This window comes from Oculina patagonica, chromosome 11 (assembly GCF_052425735.1).
Source record: "Oculina patagonica isolate OP01 chromosome 11, crgOcupat, whole genome shotgun sequence".
Classification (NCBI taxonomy): Eukaryota; Metazoa; Cnidaria; class Anthozoa; order Scleractinia; family Oculinidae; genus Oculina; species Oculina patagonica.
The window spans coordinates 18,527,473-18,550,659 of NC_135768.1; the positions used below are offsets into that span (position 1 = coordinate 18,527,473).

General features: G+C 38.1%; 3 protein-coding genes across 5 annotated transcripts in view; 1 reads left to right on the forward strand and 2 right to left on the reverse strand.

Annotated features, from left to right (window-relative positions):
- Window positions 1-239: 239 nt before the first annotated feature.
- The window catches only part of LOC144629502 (ubiquitin-conjugating enzyme E2 G2-like), a 94,691-nt gene continuing 71,743 nt past the window's right edge, over window positions 240-23,187 (reverse strand). Inside the window, exons 2-8 of the mRNA XM_078487723.1 lie at window positions 7,032-7,140; window positions 6,181-6,216; window positions 5,694-5,739; window positions 4,435-4,553; window positions 3,263-3,403; window positions 2,597-2,634; window positions 240-1,745 (exon numbers count right to left, since the gene is read on the reverse strand). Of these exons, the coding sequence (XP_078343849.1) occupies window positions 1,671-1,745; window positions 2,597-2,634; window positions 3,263-3,403; window positions 4,435-4,553; window positions 5,694-5,739; window positions 6,181-6,216; window positions 7,032-7,074 (498 nt within the window). The 5' untranslated portion in view covers window positions 7,075-7,140 and the 3' untranslated portion in view covers window positions 240-1,670. The remainder of the gene's footprint in view (window positions 1,746-2,596; window positions 2,635-3,262; window positions 3,404-4,434; window positions 4,554-5,693; window positions 5,740-6,180; window positions 6,217-7,031; window positions 7,141-23,187) is intronic.
- LOC144629504 (U6 snRNA-associated Sm-like protein LSm5) lies at window positions 7,152-11,011 on the forward strand. 2 transcript variants are annotated; one of them, XM_078487737.1, is made up of 6 exons: window positions 7,152-7,284; window positions 8,101-8,196; window positions 9,019-9,046; window positions 9,726-9,798; window positions 9,984-10,000; window positions 10,826-11,011. In XM_078487737.1, the coding sequence occupies exons 1-6, from the start codon at window positions 7,245-7,247 to the stop codon at window positions 10,839-10,841; spliced, it is 270 nt and encodes an 89-aa protein (XP_078343863.1). In that variant the 5' UTR covers window positions 7,152-7,244; the 3' UTR covers window positions 10,842-11,011. The 2 variants fall into 2 exon arrangements, with proteins under 2 accessions (XP_078343863.1, XP_078343864.1); XM_078487738.1 differs by lacking the exon at window positions 9,984-10,000 and having other exon boundaries at window positions 9,726-9,813; window positions 10,824-11,011.
- On the reverse strand, window positions 11,006-22,509 carry LOC144629490 (uncharacterized). Of its 2 annotated transcripts, none has more exons than XM_078487708.1 (3): window positions 22,379-22,509; window positions 20,188-21,236; window positions 11,006-12,857 (listed from the first exon to the last, which is right to left on the reverse strand). In XM_078487708.1, the coding sequence occupies exons 2-3, from the start codon at window positions 21,224-21,226 to the stop codon at window positions 11,764-11,766; spliced, it is 2,133 nt and encodes a 710-aa protein (XP_078343834.1). In that variant the 5' UTR covers window positions 21,227-21,236; window positions 22,379-22,509; the 3' UTR covers window positions 11,006-11,763. The 2 variants fall into 2 exon arrangements, with proteins under 2 accessions (XP_078343834.1, XP_078343833.1); XM_078487707.1 differs by lacking the exon at window positions 22,379-22,509 and adding an exon at window positions 21,404-21,462.

Here is a 23,187-nt window from a genome sequence, read left to right on the forward strand (position 1 = left end):
CTGTCCCATACATTTTGCTGTAACTTTTGCCGGGACACATGTAGAATATTCATTGTTATACTGGGAATATTGTTATATTAAGGATCGTTATATTGGGGTTCCACTGTATAATCGTTTTTATTTGCATTTTTCTAAATGTTATCTTAGTATTTGATAACTAACCTCACTATTGTTAACTAATTAATTGTAATTGTGGTACCCTTCAATCTGAATAGATTAATAATCAGTCCAATACACTAACAGTGGAGCTTTTAGCGACTTATCCTTGTCTAAAAGTATGTTAAATATTTATTTTTGGAAATTAATCACATGTAAATTGTTTGATTCATAACTAGTGTTCTGCTACCAGGACTTCAGGATTTTATTACAGTTAACATAGTATTTCTTGAAATGTTAACTGTAACCCCTTCAGAGATTTGTTGCCTACAAACAAAACTATTTTAGGCAGCTTTAGTATGGGATTATCCAACTTCTCATGTGTAAGAGATTTGTCTTCTTTTTATAAAAAAAACCAGTTTATTATAGTAATAAAAATGTATATGTCTGTGCATTGTTAGGGTATGTTGTATCAAATTAAAGAGAAAGTAGCATTTATCAAAATGTTTTAATATTATTAGTGATTTTTGCACACTGAATACTGTATTTCCTCAAATAAGTACCCATGCTCTAATAAGCGCCCCCCCCAGGTAACCACCCGTGGACCCCCTTGACTAAAATAGCAAATAATCACCCCCTCCCCCTCACCTTCTTTAATAGCAGGGAAAAAGGAAAACCTGTTTCTTCTGTCACATTATTTTAAATAATCTTTAAGCTTCAACTATATACATCAGTATACATAATTATAGGATAACAGTTTCTTACTTCTATCTCCATTAGCTTGCATCTGTTCTTTTCATGTTTGTCTATAAATGCCATAAACCTACTAGGAACAACAGACTACTATTCTAGACCATTCTCTAAAGTTACAGTTCTTGAAAGAAAAGCTTAACAGGCCACCACCCATCAACCCCTCAATAAAGCACCAGTCCTCCTTTGAATAAAAGGCCCCTCTTTTGGTCGAAATTTTAAATAAGCGCCTGGGCACTTTTTTTGAGGAAATGCAGTTCTGGCTACCTGCTGAAAATTCCATGCAAGCTTTGCTCATTACTTTTAAGTAAACACTATTTTGATATCTGATTTCAAGCTAGCTAAAATAATGTTTATTGATATCATCTACAACCCTGGATCTAGATTCAAAACTAACAAGCTTACGAGTATCATCCACTTATTGGAGGTTACAAAACCATGATGTACCTTTTTAGATTTTAAATAACAGGAGAAATTCATTTAGTGGAGTCCAGTATTAGCAATTAAAGTGTCTGCAAATTACTTCTTACAAGAAAAGTTGTGTTGCACTTTTGATGTTCTTACTCCACATTACAGTAACCCAGAAGTGGTAATTTTGTATGGACCACTACTAATGATTTTGCCTGCATGGGAGGGAAATGGCTTTTAGTTAAATTTTCAAATACATTCAACAGGCTTAAAAAGTAATAAATTATCCCTTAGAAAGTTTCAGTTATGATCTGAGTGGAAAATAACAATTATTGATAATAATTTATTCTTGTACCATTTTTTTAGACTATGGGCTATTGGAATTGAGGATGAAAGATTGCCATCTTACATCAACATTAAAGACCTAATGATTTCTTTACAATCTGTTTTGCTATATCATTGAACTTCTCTCGATTTTCTCTCCACATTTTCTGAAGAGGGGAAAAAAAGACAGGAAATTAGTTAAAATAAAGTTTATTAGTTTAAGGGTCTTTAAGAGCCCGTGAAATTATAGTCACAGGACTACAATCTTGATTGTAGTAAGTATTTCTTTTCTGTACAGGATATCACCTCAGGTTGTTATAAATTATAATATCACACAATAATGGATAAAGAGGGAAGAGTTCTGCTTGTGTGCTGAAGATAATAACACAATATAGCATGGTACCATAGAATTCTAAAATAAGCAACCCCCCTCCACAAATAGGTAAGGTAAAGGCTGTATCAAACCAAGTTGCCCAAACAGCTGGAGCTTACCCCAGTTTCTGTAGGATGAAGCGACTAGGAGTACCACTACTCCCCCCCCTCCCCCAATGGGATGCCAGTCCATCGCAGGGTTACTACCACCCCCAGAATTAAATTCTCCAGTACCCATTTATACACCTGGGGCACGTGGAGTGAGGCACTATGAGAGTAAAGTGTCTTGCCAAAGAACACAACAAAATGACTCTGCATGGGCAGAGCTTGAGCCCAGACCGCTTGATCAAGAGTCCAGCACACTAGCCAAAAGGCCACCATGTCACCCACACACCTCCAAATGAGCCCCACAAATCTCAGACACAACAAATCCTTCTCAAAATAAACCCTCTTGAATTAAAAAGGGCCCATGGACTTATGTTTAGTTATAACTCTTAAAGTATTCCCTTTTCTGAGCTTGTTTTGTGTAGATAACAGCACTTTCATTTTTAAAATGTTTACAAAAGCACTCTAAGGCAAAGGTATTATTTTTAATATTAAATAATTTAATTACTACTAAATTAACAGCTCTTCATGTAATACTTACTGAAGCATCTACATTTGCACCACTTTCATCATTTGGCTCTGCACACAACAGAGGATACAAATTTATTTAATGCATGTTTAATTAATGGAAATGTACCGCACAGCAGCACTACTTATGGAGTGTTGGAAAGGGTGAGGATTTAGATAGAGATGGTACTCACTGAGTACTAGGGGAGAAGTGGGGATTTATCCAGGAAGGCACCACTTAGTACTGGGGGAGGGGTGGGGATTTGCCCAGAAACTGCACTCAATGGGTTCTTGGAAAGGGGAGGGAATTTTCAAAGAATTGATAGAGTACAGGTGTGAAAAAAAATTGTCCTGTTCATTTAAGGACCAAGGCAACAAAAATAGGAATTGGTTTAGCTATAGCTAATAATAAATTATTCAAACTAGGGTTACCAAGAAGTCTAGTCCAGCTCTACAATGTACATCTCAATTGAACAAGTAACTAGTCGTGAGACTGGTGATTTGAAAAAATGTTAATTTGTCTGCATGTTGGTCAGTGTAATCAGTTACTATCAGTGGTACATGTAAAGGTAGGAATGTAGTCAGTGAAGAAGAGTAATTTGCTGCCTTTTGATGATTAACTTGGGCCCAGTGCCTGATTCCCTAATTAGCTTTTCCATTCAAAGATGGAATAAGATGAGAGAAAAAATTAAAATATTACCTGCAAGCATACTGACGACAGATAGAAGGATTTTTTCTACAGATTGGACAGGACTCCATCTTTCCGCGCTACTCTCATACCCCATAGGGTCATCACCAGGGGCATGCAGAATGGATATACACACTCGACCATCAGGGTAAACTAACACAGAGACAAATAAGAACAATGATGCAGTAACTATACAGAGTATATGCATACAAGCGTGATTTGAAGGAGTGAGAGGGGAAAGGGTGGAAGGATTCAGTGCACACAATATAAAAGTTATGGTGAGTTGCACAGGATGGTGATACAAGTTCCTACAATGTAAAAATTGTCTCGCTGGTAATATTTTGGGGGTGTGTCATGTTCCAAAAGGTGTTCCTGTCACAATTTAGTTATTTGATGTGGGGTTGTTATAGGTGCCCATGAAGGTATCTTACCTACCTACCTACCTACCTACTTTTTTTGTAATTTGTTTATTTTTATTTACAACATTTTACAATAACCTAGTTACAGAACTTAATTATTTAACAGTTCACTTAACTTACAATTACTTACACCCTATGACTACAGTAGTATACATAAATTATCGCTTTAGTAAATACAACCACGAAAAACAAGAGAAAAAGAAAAAAATATATAAATTATATAAAAAATAAATACGGGACAACCATATTATAAGCCAATATATGGCAAAAGCTTTTAAGATTTCTGAAAATGTTTTGTTGGTTTATTCGGCTTTGCTGCTATCTTTTTTTCTACTTGGTAGACCTCCCGGTTCTTGGCTCTTTAAACTCTTTAGGATGAATTCACAGAGTTCAATTTCCTGCCTACTTACCTACTTATGGCTTCTAAACACCATGTGGTGCACAAGGCCCCAAAGGGTTCCTGTAATCACTGTATGACTTTTTATGTGTATGGAGTGGAGATAATTTGTCCCATACCCAACTCCTAACCTGGAGGGTCAGGAGCCATCTTAATTGTCAACACTGTTCCTAGCCTAAGCACCAATAAGAACACTTGCAGCCCATAGGTTCAAGTTGCACTATTTCTAAATCCACTACGAGAAGCTATGAAGTAAGCCCTTTTATTTTCACCCATTCTAAATTTGTAAAATTATGTTATTTTGTAAATAAAAAACTGACAGTTTGAAAGGTACATTCAGCTGTATTAATTTGAGCAACAAACCTTACCATTAGGATGAAACATTTCACCAATGAACCTCATTTTAGGGGGACTCAGTGGATAGTCAGGAGGGAACACTAGTCTTGTTGTGAATACACCCCCTTCAAATGGGGTCCCTTCAGGGCCTCTATGAAGTAAACATGAAGGTGGATAATCAGGCTTTGTATTTAACCAGGAAGGAACCAGTCTCCTTTCTTACAGAAAATTTTGTTATACTTCAGTAATGATCAACTAAGAATTCACTCCTAATCTGGGATATTCAAAGCATAAGGAATTTTGACAATAATTTTTTACAAAGGCTTCTAAACCAAAAATATTGTCAAGAAATGGTGCTCAAGGCATTTACCCTAGGGGGGGGGGGGCTTTTGAGGCCCGCGCTGACTTTGAACTCTTATAACTTTTTTAAGATTTAAGCAAATGCTGCCAAACTTTCTGAGTATTCCTAAAATTTATCTGGCAATAATTTGGTAGGGTTGGATGATGTGTCATGAACTTGACATCACCATGGCAACGGCATTTTGACAGGGATGCTTTCCCAAATTTGTAATTTTGCGTGTTTCTGTCAATAAAAATCAACTTAAATGGAATTATTTTTACATTTTTACGGGTTTAAAGCACATTTTTATTGATTTTGAGTACTTTGCAGTAATTTTGGGTGGTTTTCTGGCATTTTGGAAAAATTTTGAAATCCAAGATGGCGGATCCAAGATGGCGGCTGTTTTGACATCATGATGTAATTGTCACGTGATGTGACGTCACCATCCCACGTGACATATACCAAAAGAAAGATGTTTGGACATACAATACATCCTATAAGTTTCATTGTGATTGCTTAAATATTCTGGAAGTTACATAGGAGGGGGCTTCCGGTCAGAGAAGGTCCAAAAAAGCCCGGCCTGAATAGGGTTAAGAGTTCATAAATTAAACACAGTGGTTACGTAGATTCCGCGGCCATGAGAAACTGTGACCGATTGATTGATCAAAATAATATTATTCTTTTCTCTTCAGAGAAGTGTGGCTCTTGCTTTTGGTTAATAAGATATTGCATGTTATTGCACAACTAAGGCAGTAAGAGGGCCAATAACTATAACCAACCAAATTATCAATGAGAATGCTCAATTACTGGTCCAATATTTTCTGAGGATTGGACTGGCTAATATCATTCCAGTAGAGCCCTTATTATGGTTTAAATAAGCCATAATTATATTTAACAACTTATTTTTGATGATACATGTACTTGGTTTAACATCTGTTGATCAAGACTTACGATATCAAAGCTTCCCATTCAAAGAAATTTTCTTCAGTCAGTGGACCTAAAAATAAACAATATCTAGCTTGTAAACTTGGCTATTATAATAAAGTAATAGATGACTTCAAAAAAACTAGTACACTCTTAATATTCGTCACGTCTCATGGTCATCTCAGATCAGACATTTTAACTTATTTTTCAAATGTGAAAAAATACATGTAACAGATCATGTATGAAAAAATCTTGAGACTGGAAAGGTTACTAAAGAAACTTTTTGTAATAACCAAAATAATATTGATCATCAATGTAAGGGCAAAGCAATCAACTCAAGGAAATAATGCTAACAATGTATTTTCTATAGATACATGTTCAGTCTCTCCCACCTGAACAATTCCTTCACACCGTAAGCCCTTGGCATGAAATCTGATGATTGCATGCATTTTCAATAAATATTACAAAGAAATGTTATACAGTGTACAGAAAGGCAGCTGATTGTATAACAAACCTGCTAAGATACCTTCTGGAGGATTCAGGGTCAGCTCTGTGGAATAGTTTTTAAAACAAAATGCAATAAATTTCTAAGTTTACTCTGACCTCACCTGGGGGGGAGCTCAACTTAACACATTACTATCAAAAGAATTTCATTAATTTGTCATAGGTCCTGATTATCAGAGGAAAGAATATAATTGAGGTTATTCCATGAAAAGTCGGGGTATAGGACTGTTATTCACATATTACGTGTAACATGATTATACATGTCATACTTGTAATTAACTTACAAACATGTACATACAACAAAGTCTTCATCTTAATGCAAGAATTTTCCCTCAGTGTTAAAAAGTTAATCCTAGGCAAATATGGTACAAACTACAAGCTATATAGTGTATGGCAGACTTATTAAATTAAATAGGGATGCAAATTAAAAATTATAAATACAAATTAGCTAAAAGCAATGGCTGAAAATATAGAAGATATTTTTTCTGTTAGGGAAAGTTAGTTTCATTAATAATAATAATAAAAGCTTTTATTTATACACGATAAATGTTTTGCAGCATAGCTGATGTGGTCGTGTTTACAAATTACTATTGAAGCTAACTAAACCCTTAAATAACAAATAAAGACTACAAACTAAGCATTCCAAACAAACAAAAATACACAGCCTCTAAATCCCTAATACTTTCAAAGCACCCTTGAAACTTGCCAACGATTCTTTAAGGCGGGCCTCGTTATTCAAAGAATTCCATAATGTGGCCCCTTCATAAGTAATCGACTTTTTGAGAAAGTCAGTCTTTGGTCTTGGTACTGACAAGACCAAAGACTGACTTCCTTCATTACTAAGCAAACAAGCTTTCTTACGTTTATACTCGGCCATGAGTCTCTTGAGTGCTGCTCCTGCCATTTATTACGCGGGTTAAAAGGAAAAATGTTAAAAAAACCTTGTTACAAGTTCACTTCCATCTTCTTGCTTGAAGTTTGTCTTTGTGTACGGTAAGAGCCCGCTGTATACTGGTCAGCTTGATTGTGTTTGGCGACGAGATACGTCATGTATGCGCATGGATAAAACACAAGATGGCGGCCGTGGGAAGTGAATCTCAGTTACTCCCTCTTGGTAAGTTTTACGTCTGTTTTCAGAGATTTCTTGGTTTCAAATATTACAAAGGGAAGAAAAAGGAATCAATATCGATGCAATTATTGAATGAAGTAAAAAAGGTGGGAGAGAGATCAAATACAACGGTGAAATCTTGCTGCCTTCTTTTATGCACGTGCAGCAAAGAATAATTGTTAGCTGTCAAATTAATCTGGATCGGAGAGAAATTGTTTGATGCTGAAACAAATTCTCCCAACCAGAACTATGTGCATAATATGTAAAAAAATCAAGGAGAATTTATAGGTTGACCGGTTGAAACGGTTAAATGATTAGAAGTTTGAGAATCTCTTAACACATATATAAAGCTTAACGTTGTGGGTCGTTCTTCATTTTTAGTTCACAATGTGAGCCGATATTTTGTAAATTACATCTGCCTTTCTTTCTTTCTTTGATGGGTGGTACAGTGGCCTAATGGTTAGCAAGCTGGACTTCAACCCAGGTTGGAGCCCTGGCCAGGATTTAATATATCTTGTTCTTGGGCAAGACAAGTTACTCTCACAGTTCCTCTCTCTATTGAGGGTTATTAATGGGAATTGGTGAATTTAAAGCAGGGAGAAATCATGTGATGAACGAGCATCCCAACCAAACGCTTCATGCTACAGAAACTGGGATAAGCTTTAGGGTGCTTTTCGAAGATACGCCAAGGTTTTTTTTATAAGTCTATACATATATGTATGCCAAAGTCCTTGATCTTTGGTGTAACCTACATAGAATGCAGCCTGGGATAAGCTTCGCGTTATGGGACACGGGCTAATGTTTAGTTGTTTATTCTTTCAGAGCTTATAGACAAGTGTATTGGCTCTCGCATTCACATTGTAATGAAGAGTGACAAAGAAATTGTTGGAGTACTTTTAGGGTTTGATGACTATGTCAATATCCTTTCCGTCTGTTAGTAACTAAATAATGTAAAGTAATAACTCAGGATACATTTACATTGTCATCCTTAAAATCTGCAGTAAAGCTGTTAGCAAGGAAGTTTGCAATGATGTAGGTCGTATAATGAGCTTATTGACTGGGAAGGAGGGCTGAACAGGAAAATACCGGTATTAACATTGAGATGATTGGGAGGTCGAATACTGTAAAACTCCGGTTATAAGCCCTGGGCTTATACAACTTCCTAGGAGGTTTTGTGTGGGCTTATAAGCGGAGGGGCTTATATCCAGGAGGGCTTATAAGTGGAATAAAAAATATGTTTCGAAACAACCAATGGAAGTGTTGATCGAAATACATTTTAAAGTTAAAAAAGGAAAATAAAGCAACATTTAGCCCTGTTCAGTACTGTCATCCTTTAGAGGGGGGCTGGGGCTTATATCTGGGGGGGCTGATAATCGGATGTATTTTTTTGTTTCCAGGTAGATGGGCCTATAACCTGGGGGGGCTTATAAACGGGGGGGCCTATAACTGGAATTTTACGGTATTTCCCATCTGGCCTGTCACCTTTATCAAGCTTAATTTTGTTGGAAAGTGGGGAAAATACCTCAGTGAAAGTTCTAAATTTCAAACAAATGTACATAGAATAAATTTCTAACATGTGCAGAGCTGGACAGCTTATTCGGGACTGGCTCAGGTCCTCATCACCAAACTGCTCATATTAAACACTAATTTTTTGCATTAAAAGTGGCCTATTTTGACATAAACCAGAGTGTATACATTGTACATGCAAAGAAAGTAGTTTTATCCTTGATTAATTCTTAGACATAGTTTTAGAAGATGTCACAGTATAGTAAGTATATTTTTATTTTTATTTACCGGTACGTGAGTTTGGCCAGTCTGTTTCCTTCTTTTATTTGTACACCACAAGGAGTTGAATCAATTAAAATTATGTATATGCCGTTACATATACAGTTACATGTAATAAAACTGGTGTTTCAATTTTCCACTGAAGAAGGGGCAGTAACCTTAAACGTATGGAGACAATTTTATTCCATCTGGCGCATTATTTACAATTTAATATTATCATTTAAAATCAATTACATGTAATATACACAAGTATGAAATGTTAATTATGAGAGGCACAGTGGCCAAAAGGTTTGTGCATTGTATGTTGGACTCTGAATCAAGTGGTTTTGGTTCAAGCATTGGCCAATACTCTCACATAGAGTGCCACTCTCCACCCAGTGTATTGGGGTACCCAGTGAATAATTTCGTTGGCTTTGTGTGACAAAGTAGTGGAAATCATTTGCGATGTTTTAGTCATCAGCTTCAACATGGTGTTAGGACACTGAAACTTACTTGCAGATCTTTATTTATTCTTGAGAAACTACATGTAACAGAAGTGCAAGCATGTTTTTTTTTTTATAGTACACCATAATTTATATACAGCATACAGTGTACTCCATGGCACTTGATGTTGTACAGTCCAGGCCTTGGAATTAAACAGATTTTATTGTTACTTTTAACAGTGAAAACACACCTGAGGGACGCAGAATGACCAAACTCGACCAGATTCTGTTGAATGGAAACAACATAACAATGGTAGGGTGGAAATGCCTTTTTATTTAGTTTATGACAAACTGCTTGGTGACCTGTCTCTCGTGAACCTGTTTGATAGGGATTCATATTTTCATCCAGACACACCCTTCATGACATTTTTGGCTAAGAAGTCACAATTTTATTTTTCCTGTTGTAAGCTAAATGTAAGTTTTTTATTTTATTTTCAGCTTATTCCTGGCGGAGAGTATCCTTTTTGAAAAAAAAAATGTGTTTGCTGTCTTCTTTTATTTTTTACTGTTTAATGTCAGGGCAGATGACCCTTTATTTGTTGGTAGAGCTCAGCTTCTTTTTGCCAGTAGGCTGAAACTGTATTTCTACTTTCAGTGAGAACCATGTTTAAAAGTGTATTTTCTCATCCAAATTGTCTTATGCCTTGCTACATGTTGTCACGTAGTATAAATTTGGGGGACAAAGCTGTTGTAAGGCTAGCGTGCATCATTTGCCATCTTTCTTCGACGCACAAAACACTCAAGATATTGCTGACATTCCTAGCAGTATACAGGACACGTCACATAATAATTATGAACTTAGTAATGCCCTTGCTTACCACAAGGTACAGTAGCTCAGTGGATAGAGCACCCTCCTAGTGTTTGGAAGGATATGGGTTGAAATCCCCCTGGGGACACAGTTTTTTCTTTTTCGCACACTTGTGACTGGTAAACATTGCATATTTCTCAAGGTTAGCGCAGTTGGACAAGCATGTGCCCCAACAATGTGGCCTGTCACTTCCCATATCCCAGGCCGGTCAAAACATTTCTCTTTTCCAAATTTCATTTGCTAATGAGATTTGAGGGCTGTACATGTTTGCTAGTATGTATACTCAAGATTTAATTACCAGGGGTTCAAATTCAGGCTAGACGCCGGACCTAAAGTCTGGTTGCTTGACATCTAATGTCCAGTAGTTCATACACAAAACAATTATTAATTTTTCTGAAAGTGTGAAAATTGGTTTGATGTGACCCTGTTTGTTACCCTTTTTTGCAATGTTGATTCCTTAACAGTTTTACAGGGGACCAGAGATCTGAGATCCAAGTCTGCCACAGGAGTCCAACTCTTTCAGTTCCTTGGTTGTACATACACTGTTTTCACTGCTGGCTGTAACAGATATACCATACTCACAATACCACTGTACTTTATTTACTACAAAATGTAGCAACAACATAAATAAAAATATTCAATAAATGTTACAACAAGACTTCTTTAAAGCATGTTTTCTCAATTTGTGAGCAGTAAACATTTGTGTGTGCAACCTGTTTAGGCTTGATTTCCAGCCATTTTGTGAGCCTGTGTTCCTTGCCTCATGGATGGAAGGAGGTGGATGGCAACTGGAATTCTAAAATGGCCGGGAATCAGGCTTAAACCTGTTTAGATACAGTACAGTAAAAACCCGCAAGTAAGAACCTGCATTTTCGCAAGTTAGCCTAAACAGCTTCTTACTAGATAAATGGTAATTAGCACAAATTTCTAAAGGCTGTTCAGGTTCTTAATACCGGTAGATTCTTATTTTTGGAAGAAAAATTTACATTGTTGTTTATAGAATTTTTAGTGGTGTTCAGACTTTTCCTTTTATTTTTATTTTTGTGACTGTATCAATATCATTTTATGATTTTGGTATTTACATTGGAACTGGAGTGATAAGGCTCCAGTCTCCAAAGAGGATCCAGAATGTCGACTTATTTTATTTCCCTAATTAATGTACTCATTTTTAATGGATTTTACAAAATTAGGACCTATTTCTAAATTTTAGGCAAAAAAGGTCCTTTAATGGTGTGTTCACATTAGTGCCCAGTGAGAACCATACTCGGGCACAATGACCAGGCACCAAGTGTGAACACATCCCTACACTGTGACAAATTTTGTGTTAATATCACTCTTTAAGTCTCAGTTTCTGACTTTTGTTGCATGTAAATAGCTAATGTTAACCAAACACAGTAGCTGCTCTTGCTTTCACTGTCCCTCTACTTTCAACACTTTACTTCTCTCTTGCTCACTACTAAGGATCCTTGACAATCTTGTGTGCATATTCCCAAGAGTTGTGGCTGGTATATCTGTCAGCAGGTTTAGATCCTCAATCCAGAAGTGCTTAAGGACTTTCTGCTGAAGTGCATCTCTTAGAAATGCAACAAACTCGGTAAACCTGTCTGCCAAGTCATCTTTGCCCCAGTCACTGGCCGTTTTGTTGTACCACAGCAGAGCCATCTTGAGGTGGAAAGACGTTAAACGCGAAAATGTTGGTTCGCGTTGGAGGACTGTGTTAACCACCTTGAACAAGTCATGACGACAGCCATGGTCTTTGTCCATGTCCTTGAGTAGGGACTTCTGTATCAAGGTGTAGGACTTGACCCAGGCTGTATCTTGGGCCACGCCCGCTGGAAGGTACCCGTGCTGAGTTGGAGGAGGGACACAGTGATCGCTGCCGAGTTGAAATGCAGGGACAAGCTGAACTTCCAATGCCTTGGACTGTTCTTGAATCTGAACTTTAACTCCTGTGCTGCAGCTGGAAACCTTTAAAGACACGGACGAAGTTCCACCCTTAGAGATGCTTTGCACAGCAGAGTTAACTAATTTGAAGAGCCAGTTCTTAAACTTCACCGGTATCAAAAAGCCATCTTCATTAGAAAATTCTTTGTAAGGGGAACCTTCTAAAGCCTTGATGACTGCATATCCAGCCTGATTCACATCTGAAGTGATAAAACCTTTTTTGGCTTTCAAGGCAACAAGAATGACGGCATCGCCTTCATCAGGACCCATGATTTTCAGATTCTCGTACAAACTTCCACCGTAATCAAACTTGCTTATGAGATCAGAATTCTCCTGGCAATATTTTAGCACCCCATCCTTCAAGCACTGGTCAACAACTTCCTTTGACCACTTAATCTCTTTACTAACAGTTGCGCCCAGATTATCCAAAAATCTTCGTAGAAGCTGCAACAGATCTGCTGGAGTTTGAGACGTGTTTGGCTGACATTGCTTCTGTTGTCCTGGTGATGGTACAGGGCAGTTGTCAGGTGTCTTGCCATTTGTAGCCAGTTGAACTGAAGCTGATAAGAAAGAAACATTGTTTATTAATCTAAAGCCTACACACTTCAACTGGGACAGCATCCTGGGGAGGGGGGTTTGGGCTCCTAACCCATACAGGTAAGAGCTTATCCTGGTTTCTATAGCATGAAGTGACTAGAAGTATTCTTTCTAATCCCCCCTGGATGGGATACTATTCCATCGCAGGGTTACCCCCCAGCATTGGTTCACTGCTGGTACCTATTTATACACCTGGGTGGAGAATTGAGGCACTATGAGAATTAAGTGTCCAGCCCAAGAACACAACACCCTGGCCAGGCTTGAATGTGATCCAGAGTCCAGATCGCTAACCATTAGGTGGGAGTAGGGTACCGTAAAGTTCCGTGTATAAGCCGCACCCGTAGATAAGCCGCACCCCCGATTTGGAAGCTATAATTTCGAAAAAAAAAATACAGACAAAAAAGTTTGAAGTTTAAGTGAAGTTCTATTGGTAAACAAACAAGGACAAACAAGCACGGTTTCAAAACACTGACACGGCAGTTGTTGCAATGTTTAATATGAATTAAGTCTAATGAAAGCAAAATTTCACTTGTCATACCTTCTTTTTAGTTTGAATTCACAATATCTTAAACTTGAGAAGCTCTCTTTATATCATTTTTTCAAGAAATTCACGTCTAAACACTCGCTGAAATCAGCTGTGAAATTCGCACGCGAATGAATGCTTAAGGCTGGTTCCCACTAGCGACGTAATCGGAAGCGGAGTCGGAGTCGGAAGCGTAAGGAGCCTTACGTTCTAGTGGAAATCAAAAAACGGAGTCGCAAGCGCAATCGGAAGCGCGACGGAATCGGAATCGGAAGGATCAGAAGGGTTCCTTTTTGTTCCGATTCCGCTTCTGCTTCCGTTGCTTAAAATCTTGTGGAAACCAGAGATCGGAATCGGAAGCGGAATCGGAAGTCGAATCGGAAGAATGAGCCAATCACAAAGCAGCTCATTCCCAGTCCGCACAGTCTAGCTTCAGAGCAATATGGCGGCCTCCGCAGACGAGAAGCTGGCAGAGGCGGTGCGCAAATTTCCAATTCTATACGACAAGTCCTTAAAGGACTTTAAGGACAAGGGGAAAAAACGTTTGGCCTGGCAGGATGTGGCTGCCGAGATTGGTCTTCAATCTGGTATGTATTATAACGGGGAAATTTGAAATTTGCAGACGAAACCGCGAAACTCTTTTGTTGTTAAACTCTTTAAAATCCCATTGAAGCGGCGTTAAAGGGTTTCCACTTTCTCCTTACGTTGACCTGACCCTGGTTCCTTGAAGCACTTTACCCTTTTTAGAAAATAAATGGTTTGCATAAATTCTGTTTATAATAAGTTTATTGGGAAAATTAAACGAATAAGGTTAACTAGTAGCAGGTTGAAGGAGCTAGGTAAGAATTAAAAAAGTTGGTCAAGTTGGTTGGTTCAAGTTGGTCGTTTGTAATCCGTCTTTATCTTCGTCAGTCAAAACCATCCTTCCGTATTTTTATTTATCCATTGTAGTTTTTCTGCGTTGGAAAACTATTTTTTCACTTTGAAAGTGATAAGAAAAATGGCCTAAAATATTGTGATACTGTTCCTTTAATTTGATTTTATCTGCCAGCTAGCAAAGAACGAACATTTTTGTTCTCATTAATAATAAAATGAATAATAATGTTCTCCTTTTCAAAATCTTTTAGGTGATGAGGCCAAGACCTTATTTACCAACCTTAGAACGAAGTACAGCCGAGACAGGAAAAAACTACGACAAGTGAAAGTGAGTGGAAGTGGAAGTGAAGGTGTCACGAAAGTCAAAGAGGAAGTTGATGACATGTTCCCGTTCTTAGCATGGCTGGACCCATTTTATAGGCCAAGAAAAACATCAAGCAACCTAATTATTTCAGTTGAATCAGAATCAGAACTTGATGACCCATCATGTGATGACGACACTTCAACTGATGATGTCAACACACCGGAGAAGGCAGGAACAAGCATGGCTTCTACACTTGTAAGTGATACAGCTAATAATTTTAGGCCAGCAAAAAAGGCCATGTTGCATTCCACAGCGAAAGCCAAAAGAAAAATTAACCCAGATGTTTCTAATGCTGAAGTGGAAGTGCTACAGTCCATTGGTGCTGCCCTTGGGCAAAGGAAAAGCAGTGGAACGTCTAGAGATGAAGAGGACATTTTTGGTGCTCAAGTAGCATCACTGTTGCGCCGGTTACCACCTGAGAAAAGAGTGATGGTTCAGATGCAAGTGTCTAATATTCTTTACCAGGAAGTGTTATCATCGCTTCCCACTGCCTCTGGGCCTACATCAGGGACTGCCAACCCTTTTCCCCACAATACACAGCAAATGTCGTGGAACTATCCTCACCATTCAGATTGTCAACCGCTGCACACCTCCCAAGTAAATAATCAGTCACTGATGCTGGGATTTCTTGACGACCTTAATGGAAAATAATTTACAGTTTAACAATTCTACATTGCATTTAAAGCGATTGAACTTTTAAAAGTGTTGCTTGCTTTTTAGCATGTAGATGTAAAATTTAAGAGCCACTTATTTTGTTTGTGTGTTGCTTCAAAGAGATGCAAATATTGTTATTAGCTCTCCAATGAAACAACTTAACCCATTTATATTATGTATGTTAATGCCTGTCAACTTTACAGGCTGTACTTTGAGAACTGATTGTGAATAATGTTTCAGATTAATCTACAGGTAATTTCTAGTTCCCCATCTCAGGGTCTTTGTACTATTTTTGTATGGATAGAAAGTTGAATATTTTTAAGTTAAAATATACTGTAATTTATTTGTCTGAAATTTATACTCTTTTTGAGTATTAAATGAGCCATTCCCCAACCTGTGTGCCTGTTGTACATAACTATTCAAAAGGAGTGGGTTGTTAGATGGCTAGCCACCCCCTTCTAAGTAAAAAAAGGGTTAAGTCCGTGTCCGAGCCAAGTAGCTCATACAGCCGCAGCTTATCCGGTTTCTGTAGCATTAAGCGACTAGGAGTATTGCTACTCCCCCCTGGATGGGTTGCTACTCTGCGCAGGGTTACCGGTACCCCCAGCAGTAAATTCGCAGGTACCCATTTATACACCTGGGTGGAGAGAGGCACTGTAAGAGTAGAATGTCTTGCCCAAGAACACAACGCAGCGCCCCAGCCAGGGCTGGTACCCGGGCCGTTCGACTCGGAGTCAAGCACGCTAACCATTAAGCCACCACGTCTCCCACTCTAGACCCCCGTCTAGACCCTTGGTCTAACTTTTAACAGTTTACTTCTCAATAGCAACATTTAACAACATTACTATTCACCGTAGAGGAGAGGCTAGTGGTGTGAGATAAATATCTACCCCCCCCCCCCACCCCTCGCACCCCCTCCAAATAAAAAAAAACTAGAACTGTCTCCAGTGGGTGAGACCCATACCCCAAAAGGACTAAGGGAACTAGGAGGGGCTGTTCTACCTAAAAGGATACAGATCAGTTGGAACTGGGTGTACCCTACCGATAACAAGTCTTGAAGGGCTGAGCATTATTGTAAGGTGAGTGCAGCCACTAACTGCATTCCTTGAAAATAATAATTCCGATATAAAATACACTGCCAACAACCAAATCAATGATTTCTGGGAAATCAAAACTATATTATTTTGAATAAAAACAAAATACATGCATATGTTGTTGTTCAATTATTTTTATCTTTGGTTTTATTTTATTTTTCAACCAGTATTCTTTTTATTTCCCTTTGTTCCAGTTTATGATATTGAATATGAGTCAATGAAAAACAAAAATCAAACTGGTTTGAAAAATTTATAACCAGTTAACCACAATACATGCAATGCAATCATAAAGCTGTTTTGAAGGTCTTGAAGAAATAAGTTTAATACATTAACTGTTTACAGTGAGAAACTTTGTCATAATATAATAGTTTCTGAAGCACAAAAATAATAGCTAGTCTTTGCTCATAACTTTTACTTCCAATGTCATAACTGAATTTACAATTTGAAGTTATGATAATAAAGGGAATGGACACCAAACATAACAAAAATGGTAAAAATACATTTTTCACAACACATACAATACAATCATTAAGCTGGTTGAAAGGTCTTGGAGAAATAGCTAATTACTACATTAACTGTTAACAGTGAGGTAAATAATGCTTAACACTGTGTCATAATACAATAGTTTCTGAAGAACAAATATAATAGCTAGTCTTTGCTCATAACTTTTACTTCCAATGTCATAACTGAATTTACAATTTGAAGTTATGATAATAAAGGGAATGGACACCAAACACAACAAGTTGTTATTAAAATACCTTTTCCCACTAAAATAACAAGAAATGTATGGGGTTATGCAAGATCAATAAACATGTTGAGACTGGGTATTAACAGTTACTTAACAGGTCCCCTACTCCGCACATAGTCCCACTGCCATGGGACGGCCCCTTGATCAGAATTGAGATATGACAGTAAAGACTCCCTAACCTCATGTGCAGAATTTGAATATCTTGACCCCCTCGGCCGAGGCAAATCTTGAATTGCACTTGCGTTGCCATCAGTGCATGATGAAACTATACTTCTCCACTCCCCTGGTACAATGTTACCAGAGCTATCAAAACTGTCAACAAAGCCTGCAGGGCAGTACATGGCACACTCTGTTTGTCTCAAATAATTATGTAGACAGATGGCAGCTTGAGTAATCTTCACAACTGTTTCAACATTTGCTAAAATAGGGCTTTGAAAAATTCTCCACCTGGCAACCAAAATTCCAAAACAGTTCTCAATCACTCTTCTTGCCCTGGACAACCTGTAATTGAATATGCTCATCTCTTCTGAGATATTTCTTCCAGGGTAGGGGCGCATAAGCCAGGGTTTTAAAGGGAAAATCTCATCTCCAACAATAAAGTATGGCAGTGAAGGAAGATCACAACCTGAAAGATGTTCTGAGGCAGGAAAATTGATGGTGCCGTCCTCAAATGCTTTGCCCATATTTGAATTTGACAAAACACCGCTATCGTTATTACTTCCATACTGTCCAATGTCAACTAAAGTAAAACTATAGTTTGCATCGCAAACTGCCATTAGTACGATACTAAAAAACCCTTTGTAATTATAATATAAAGAGCCAGAGTTTTGGGGGCATTGCAAGGCAATATGTTTGCCGTCTAATGCTCCTACACAATGTGGTAGGTTCCAGGTAGTTTCGAAACCATTTGCAATGTTCAACCAATCTGCTTGTTTCTTTGGTGGGCATAAATATCCATCCTTTAAAGCAATCCAAATAGCACTAAGAGTTTCACGTATGATGTTGGTGACCGTTGCTCTACCAATTCTATAGGAGAAACTTAGTGACTGCTGATCATTTCCACTAGCTAGATATCGCAAGGTAAGTGTCAGTCTTTCAGCAGGACCAATTGCATTCCTCATCCTGGTATCTTTCTTCTTGATTAGTGGACCAACCAAGGATAAAAGGTGCTGAAACCTTTCTGGAGTCATACGTGTGTACCTATGAATGCAGTGTCCATATAATGGTTATTTTATTCAGTATAAATTATCAATGATTCTTTCATAATCAAGACACTCAACAATTTACTCATGCAAATTAAACAGTTCTCATGGAGGAAGAGAGGCGATTTATTTTGTGTGACTTTTGCATAAACCTGTCTAGTGTGACCTGGCATACTTTTTAATGTGACCTACAGGCTACTTTTATCTGTAACTAATTAAAATGCATCTATTTCATGAAAGTATACATGTATTCTATAAAGAACAGTTCATTTCCAATCAGGTTTATTTTGTAAATATAATATTTATTTCCTGAATTCTAATGAGAAACGATGTTTTACCTGATACCAAGACATTTCTGGAAAATGAAGACTGTAATGTTTTTGTTAAAAAAAAATCTACAAGCAAGCTTTCTTTTCCATCAGCAATACGGCTTTTAGTTATAAAATTGTGCTCACTCATCATTGTATTTTTCACAGTTTGAAAGTTTATTTTTATTTCATTTACACGAGAATATGCAGAGTTATAAGAAGGAGCAAATTACTGAGGGTGAAAACCATAAGACAAGAGATTAATAACGGGAACGTCCGATGTCACAAAAAAGCAAAGCTGCATGTAAACAGAAGTTATAAACTTTATAACTATAATGCGCAGGACACAAAGCCTTTTTTCAACGATGTGTGTTGCAATGTCCACGCTTTTCGACGCCAACAAGCTTATAAAGTATTCGTTCTTTTCTTAAACACCGGCCATATTAACCACAATAGCACATGTAAAATGAAAGAAATGACAAAACAGTAAATTGACAACCTACCGAAAGAAGAGTTCCCTATCTGATGACTGAAGCTCTCGCACCAGATTTGAATATTCGCCTTTTTGCTCTCGCTGGGTAAATATTTTACGCACCCAACATTTCCTTTTCCCGACTTCTTGTACATTTTCCGACCTTCTTCTTTTTCTTCTTCGAATTAACATAACCAGGAGCAAAAGCAGAAGCACATCGTCTTCCGCCATCTTGAATACTTACAACATGAAAGCGAGGCAAAGGTGAGCGTTGCGTTACCGCTTCCGTCGCTTCCGTCGTTTTGATTTCCACTTGATCGTAAGGTTCTTACGATTACGACTCCGCCTCCGATTCCGATTACGTCGCTTCCGTCGCTAGTGGGAACCAGCCCTTAGTAACCAAGCTTGAAATGTGGAGAGGAGTCTGGGCATCACAAAACAAACATGGCGGCATTTTCCTTTGGTTTGGCCCTCGTATAAAGAAACCACTTTTTCAAGATTCTTGGAGACTGCTACCCGCAACAGTATATAAACTTCATGCAGAATAGGAGTTTGATAATCCAAAAGATTCATTTGCTATGAAGGTCAATAAAAAAGTGAAGCGGTCGGGCATTTTTTGCCTCGTGAGTACTTGTGATTATCTTGGTAATTCTCGGACGCGGCGGAAAGGCAAGCGTTGATTAGTGACCGGCAGGCAAACGGCTTTGCAGAGGAAAAAAAAGGCAGTGAGCGACAACGAAGTTTTCAGGTTGTTATATGTTTATTCAGTGGTGTCTTGAAAAGTTTTTTATGAATATTAATTAGGCCTTTGGGAACTCCAACCATAGATGTTTCCGTAGATAAGCCGCACCCCCGATTTTTGACTAAGATTTTAAGGAAAAAGGTGCGGCTTATACACGGAACTTTACGGTATTATGATTGTATGGCCCAAAGGGTAGCAAAATCCTTTTACCCCATATTTAATCAAGAAAACTCCCCCTTCCCCACCCCACCCATGGAACAAATGGATTGAGATAACTGCATTTTCATCTAAATTTATACTGAAAACTTACATTGACATTTGAGGACTTTATTTCTCTCTTTGTCGCTGTCCAAAATCCGGCGCAAGCGATCAGCCATGTTGTCCAGCGTTTTATCCTGTATATTGTCCAACAGGTTATAATTAACACCCTGTATCCAAAAGTGATCCAGTGTCTTCCTGGCTACAGCAGCATATAGCATCTCCACGTATTCAATGAATCTTTCTCCCAGCATGTCCTTCCCCCATGAAAGCTTGGGGTTGGAATTGTAATGAAGAAAAACTGTTTTTAAATGGTAGCTGGTTAGCTTAGCAAAAGTGGGCTCTGCTCGAATTATGGTTTTAACAATTTTGAGAAGTTCATGCCTGCATCCATCGTCTTCCTTGTCCATGTCTCGCAACCTCGCTTTCTCTCTAAGGGAGAAGGACTGTCGCCATAGCAACTTGGGATCACAGGGTGGCAATTTCTTTCCAGTGTAGGATTTAGCGACAAAGTAGTCTGTGGCTCCCAGCTGAAATGAAGGAACTAAATCAGCCGACAGCTTCTTTCCTGAATTCTCGTCAGTGATGTCTAACTGTACCGCAGGGCCATGTGCGCGAACCTCCAGCTCAACAGGCAACGATGGACTTTTTGCTGTGAGTTCATTCACAGCTTTTTGAACAAGGCCAAAAAACCAACTGGCTCGCAGCTTCTCAGGGATAATATAACCGTCTGCGTTAGTGTATTTCTGAAGGGGGGAGTCTTTTTCCACCTTTAATAACACAAACCCTGGTACTCCGGCATCTTGTTGGATCACCTCGTGTTTGCCTGTCTGCAACACTACCATGACGTCAACCTCATCCGCTGCTTCAGTCTTGAGCCTCTCGTACAAGCTTCCAGTGTACTCTTGCTTGCTAATGGGTAGGGGAGAATTACTGGAAATGTACCGAAGGATTTCATTCTTGATGTAATTGTCAACCATGCGCTTGGCTTGGTCCGTGTCTTCTCTAGCTATTTTCACATGATCTGCAGAGTATCGCCGCAGCTGTTGAGTTAGTAAAATTTTGTCACAGCTCTGCTTGGCTTGAAGCATGACAAAAAAGCTGAAACAGAGAATTAACATGATTTTACAATTCTGAGTGCAACACTATAGAGCCCGCAGGCTGTTGACACTTGAAAAACAGTAGCAGGTATGAGGGGAAATTAAGAGCTAGACAAGGACTTTAAATACTATAATATTTTTAGGAGATGAAACAAATATAGTCTAAACCTTGCTAGGATAAAAACCACTGCAATTTGATCTCTTTTGAAGCTCATGGTCATGGCCACCTTAAATGATTTCTGCAGAATATACGGTAATTATTAAGCTTAATATAGTATACCTGCCAACTTTTTCTGGGTCAAAGGCGTGAGATTTTTATCCTGAGAGTGCCAGGATTTCCGAAAACGATACGACAATGTCCGAAGTTTTCCGAAGACGTCCGAAGTATTCCGAAGACGTTCGGAACATATTCCGACCCAGTGCGCGTACGTGTTTTGTTAAACACGACCTCGTTCCCAATGCTTTTTTTTGTCAAAACTCTGAGATTTCGGGGAAAGTATCGTCATTTACACATTTTACTTGGAGTTTTCGTTTCTGACATTGGTTTGAGTTTACATTTTTTGGAAAGTGTGTCATTTGTGGTTTTAAAAACTCACATTTTTCGACTAGGCGTGAGAAATTGGTTCGTAAGCGTGAGTTAGCGTGAGATCGAAGTTTTCAACTCGCAGGCGTGAGACTCACGCCCAAGGCGTGAGAGTTGGCAGGTATAATATAGTGACTTTTAAAAAAGTTAGTTTTACTTACGGAAGGAACATGGGCTACTAGACATTTAGAAACTGAAAGATTACGTATCAGGGTTTTTCCCATTCCTTCGAATCTACTTATTTAAAAGAAACTAAAAATATGATCGATTTTATGCAAATACTGTACATTATATTAATTAGTGTGTCATTTTAAAAATTTGTTTATAAAAGCTCGTTTCGTGCCGATACTGTAAATCTTCCCGCTCTTCGCAGTATTAAAAATTCTAATCATTAGGGGCTAGGGCTGACATAAGTGTAAAACTAGACTTATGTGTAATTATTTGTGGCCATGTGAGCTAAAATGCAAATAACGATTCTGACAATTTACTCGAATAATACCGATTTTCATTTTAGCAGTTTATAAAATTCTCTATTTAAATAACAGAAAAGGCTCACTTACTTGCGTTATTTTTCTTCACTTCACGTCCTTTTCGTTAAATGTGGTTATTAAATTTCTATCAGCAAACAACAGAAGCTTCAATCATGTACACTTTGTTAGCATCGAAAGCGAAAATATCACAAATGAACTGTGGGGTTTTTCCCTCCTTTTATTGGGTTCCAATGTCCACGTGGTTTTTCCAAGAAAACGAAAATTGACTTCCGGTGCTATGGTAAATTTTGATTGGCTGATCTAATATATACGATTCTTATTTTTAAATACTTGGTATTGAACGCCCTTATAAAACGTTAATGTATATAGATGGAATAAACATTCAACAGCTTTTCGAGCAGCTGTAAAATAAATTATTCCAGACTAATTATAGAGATGGACGGAATCGAGACGGAAGTAAACCCAAAAATTTAAAGGCAAGATTATGACTGCACTTACAACTTGGGTTATCGAGGGTTTATATTAAAAGGTTACCACGACATTTTTTGTTCAAAAGTCTTTTTTTTTTTTCACAACTGATGTTTGGTGGAGTTCGACCATAGTGATCTAAAGCTAAGATTATAAGGATTTGTATGGAAATGATCGGCAGTCAAGAAATGTAAAAAGATAAATAAACAGCCATTACCGGAGGTAAAAAAGACCTTTGTCCGGCGTTGTCTGCCTGTGGAGGGCAATTAAGGCAAAACCCTGTACTAGCAAACACTGACTGGTAGGGGACGGGGGATCTTCCTATACCAAGCTACCCCGGATGAGATAACTTTTCGGAGATTTCTTTATAGCTGTGAACCGTTTACGCGAGAAGTTGCAAAGATGGCTCG

Coding starts and splice junctions, on each gene's coding strand:
- LOC144629504 (XM_078487738.1), top strand. CDS start 7,245: ATGGCGGCCGTGGGAAGTGAATCTCAGTTACTCCCTCTTG. Junction 7,285..8,100: donor ATCTCAGTTACTCCCTCTTG/GTAAGTTTTACG, acceptor TTATTCTTTCAG/AGCTTATAGACAAGTGTATT. Junction 8,197..9,018: donor AGGGTTTGATGACTATGTCA/ATATCCTTTCCG, acceptor ATTAATTCTTAG/ACATAGTTTTAGAAGATGTC.
- LOC144629490 (XM_078487707.1), bottom strand. CDS start 21,456: ATGACCATGAGCTTCAAAAGAGATCAAATTGCAGTGGTTTTTATCCTA. Junction 21,237..21,403: donor GTGGTTTTTATCCTAGCAAG/GTTTAGACTATA, acceptor TCTCTGTTTCAG/CTTTTTTGTCATGCTTCAAG. Junction 12,858..20,187: donor TAAAGTCCTCAAATGTCAAT/GTAAGTTTTCAG, acceptor CTTTCTTATCAG/CTTCAGTTCAACTGGCTACA.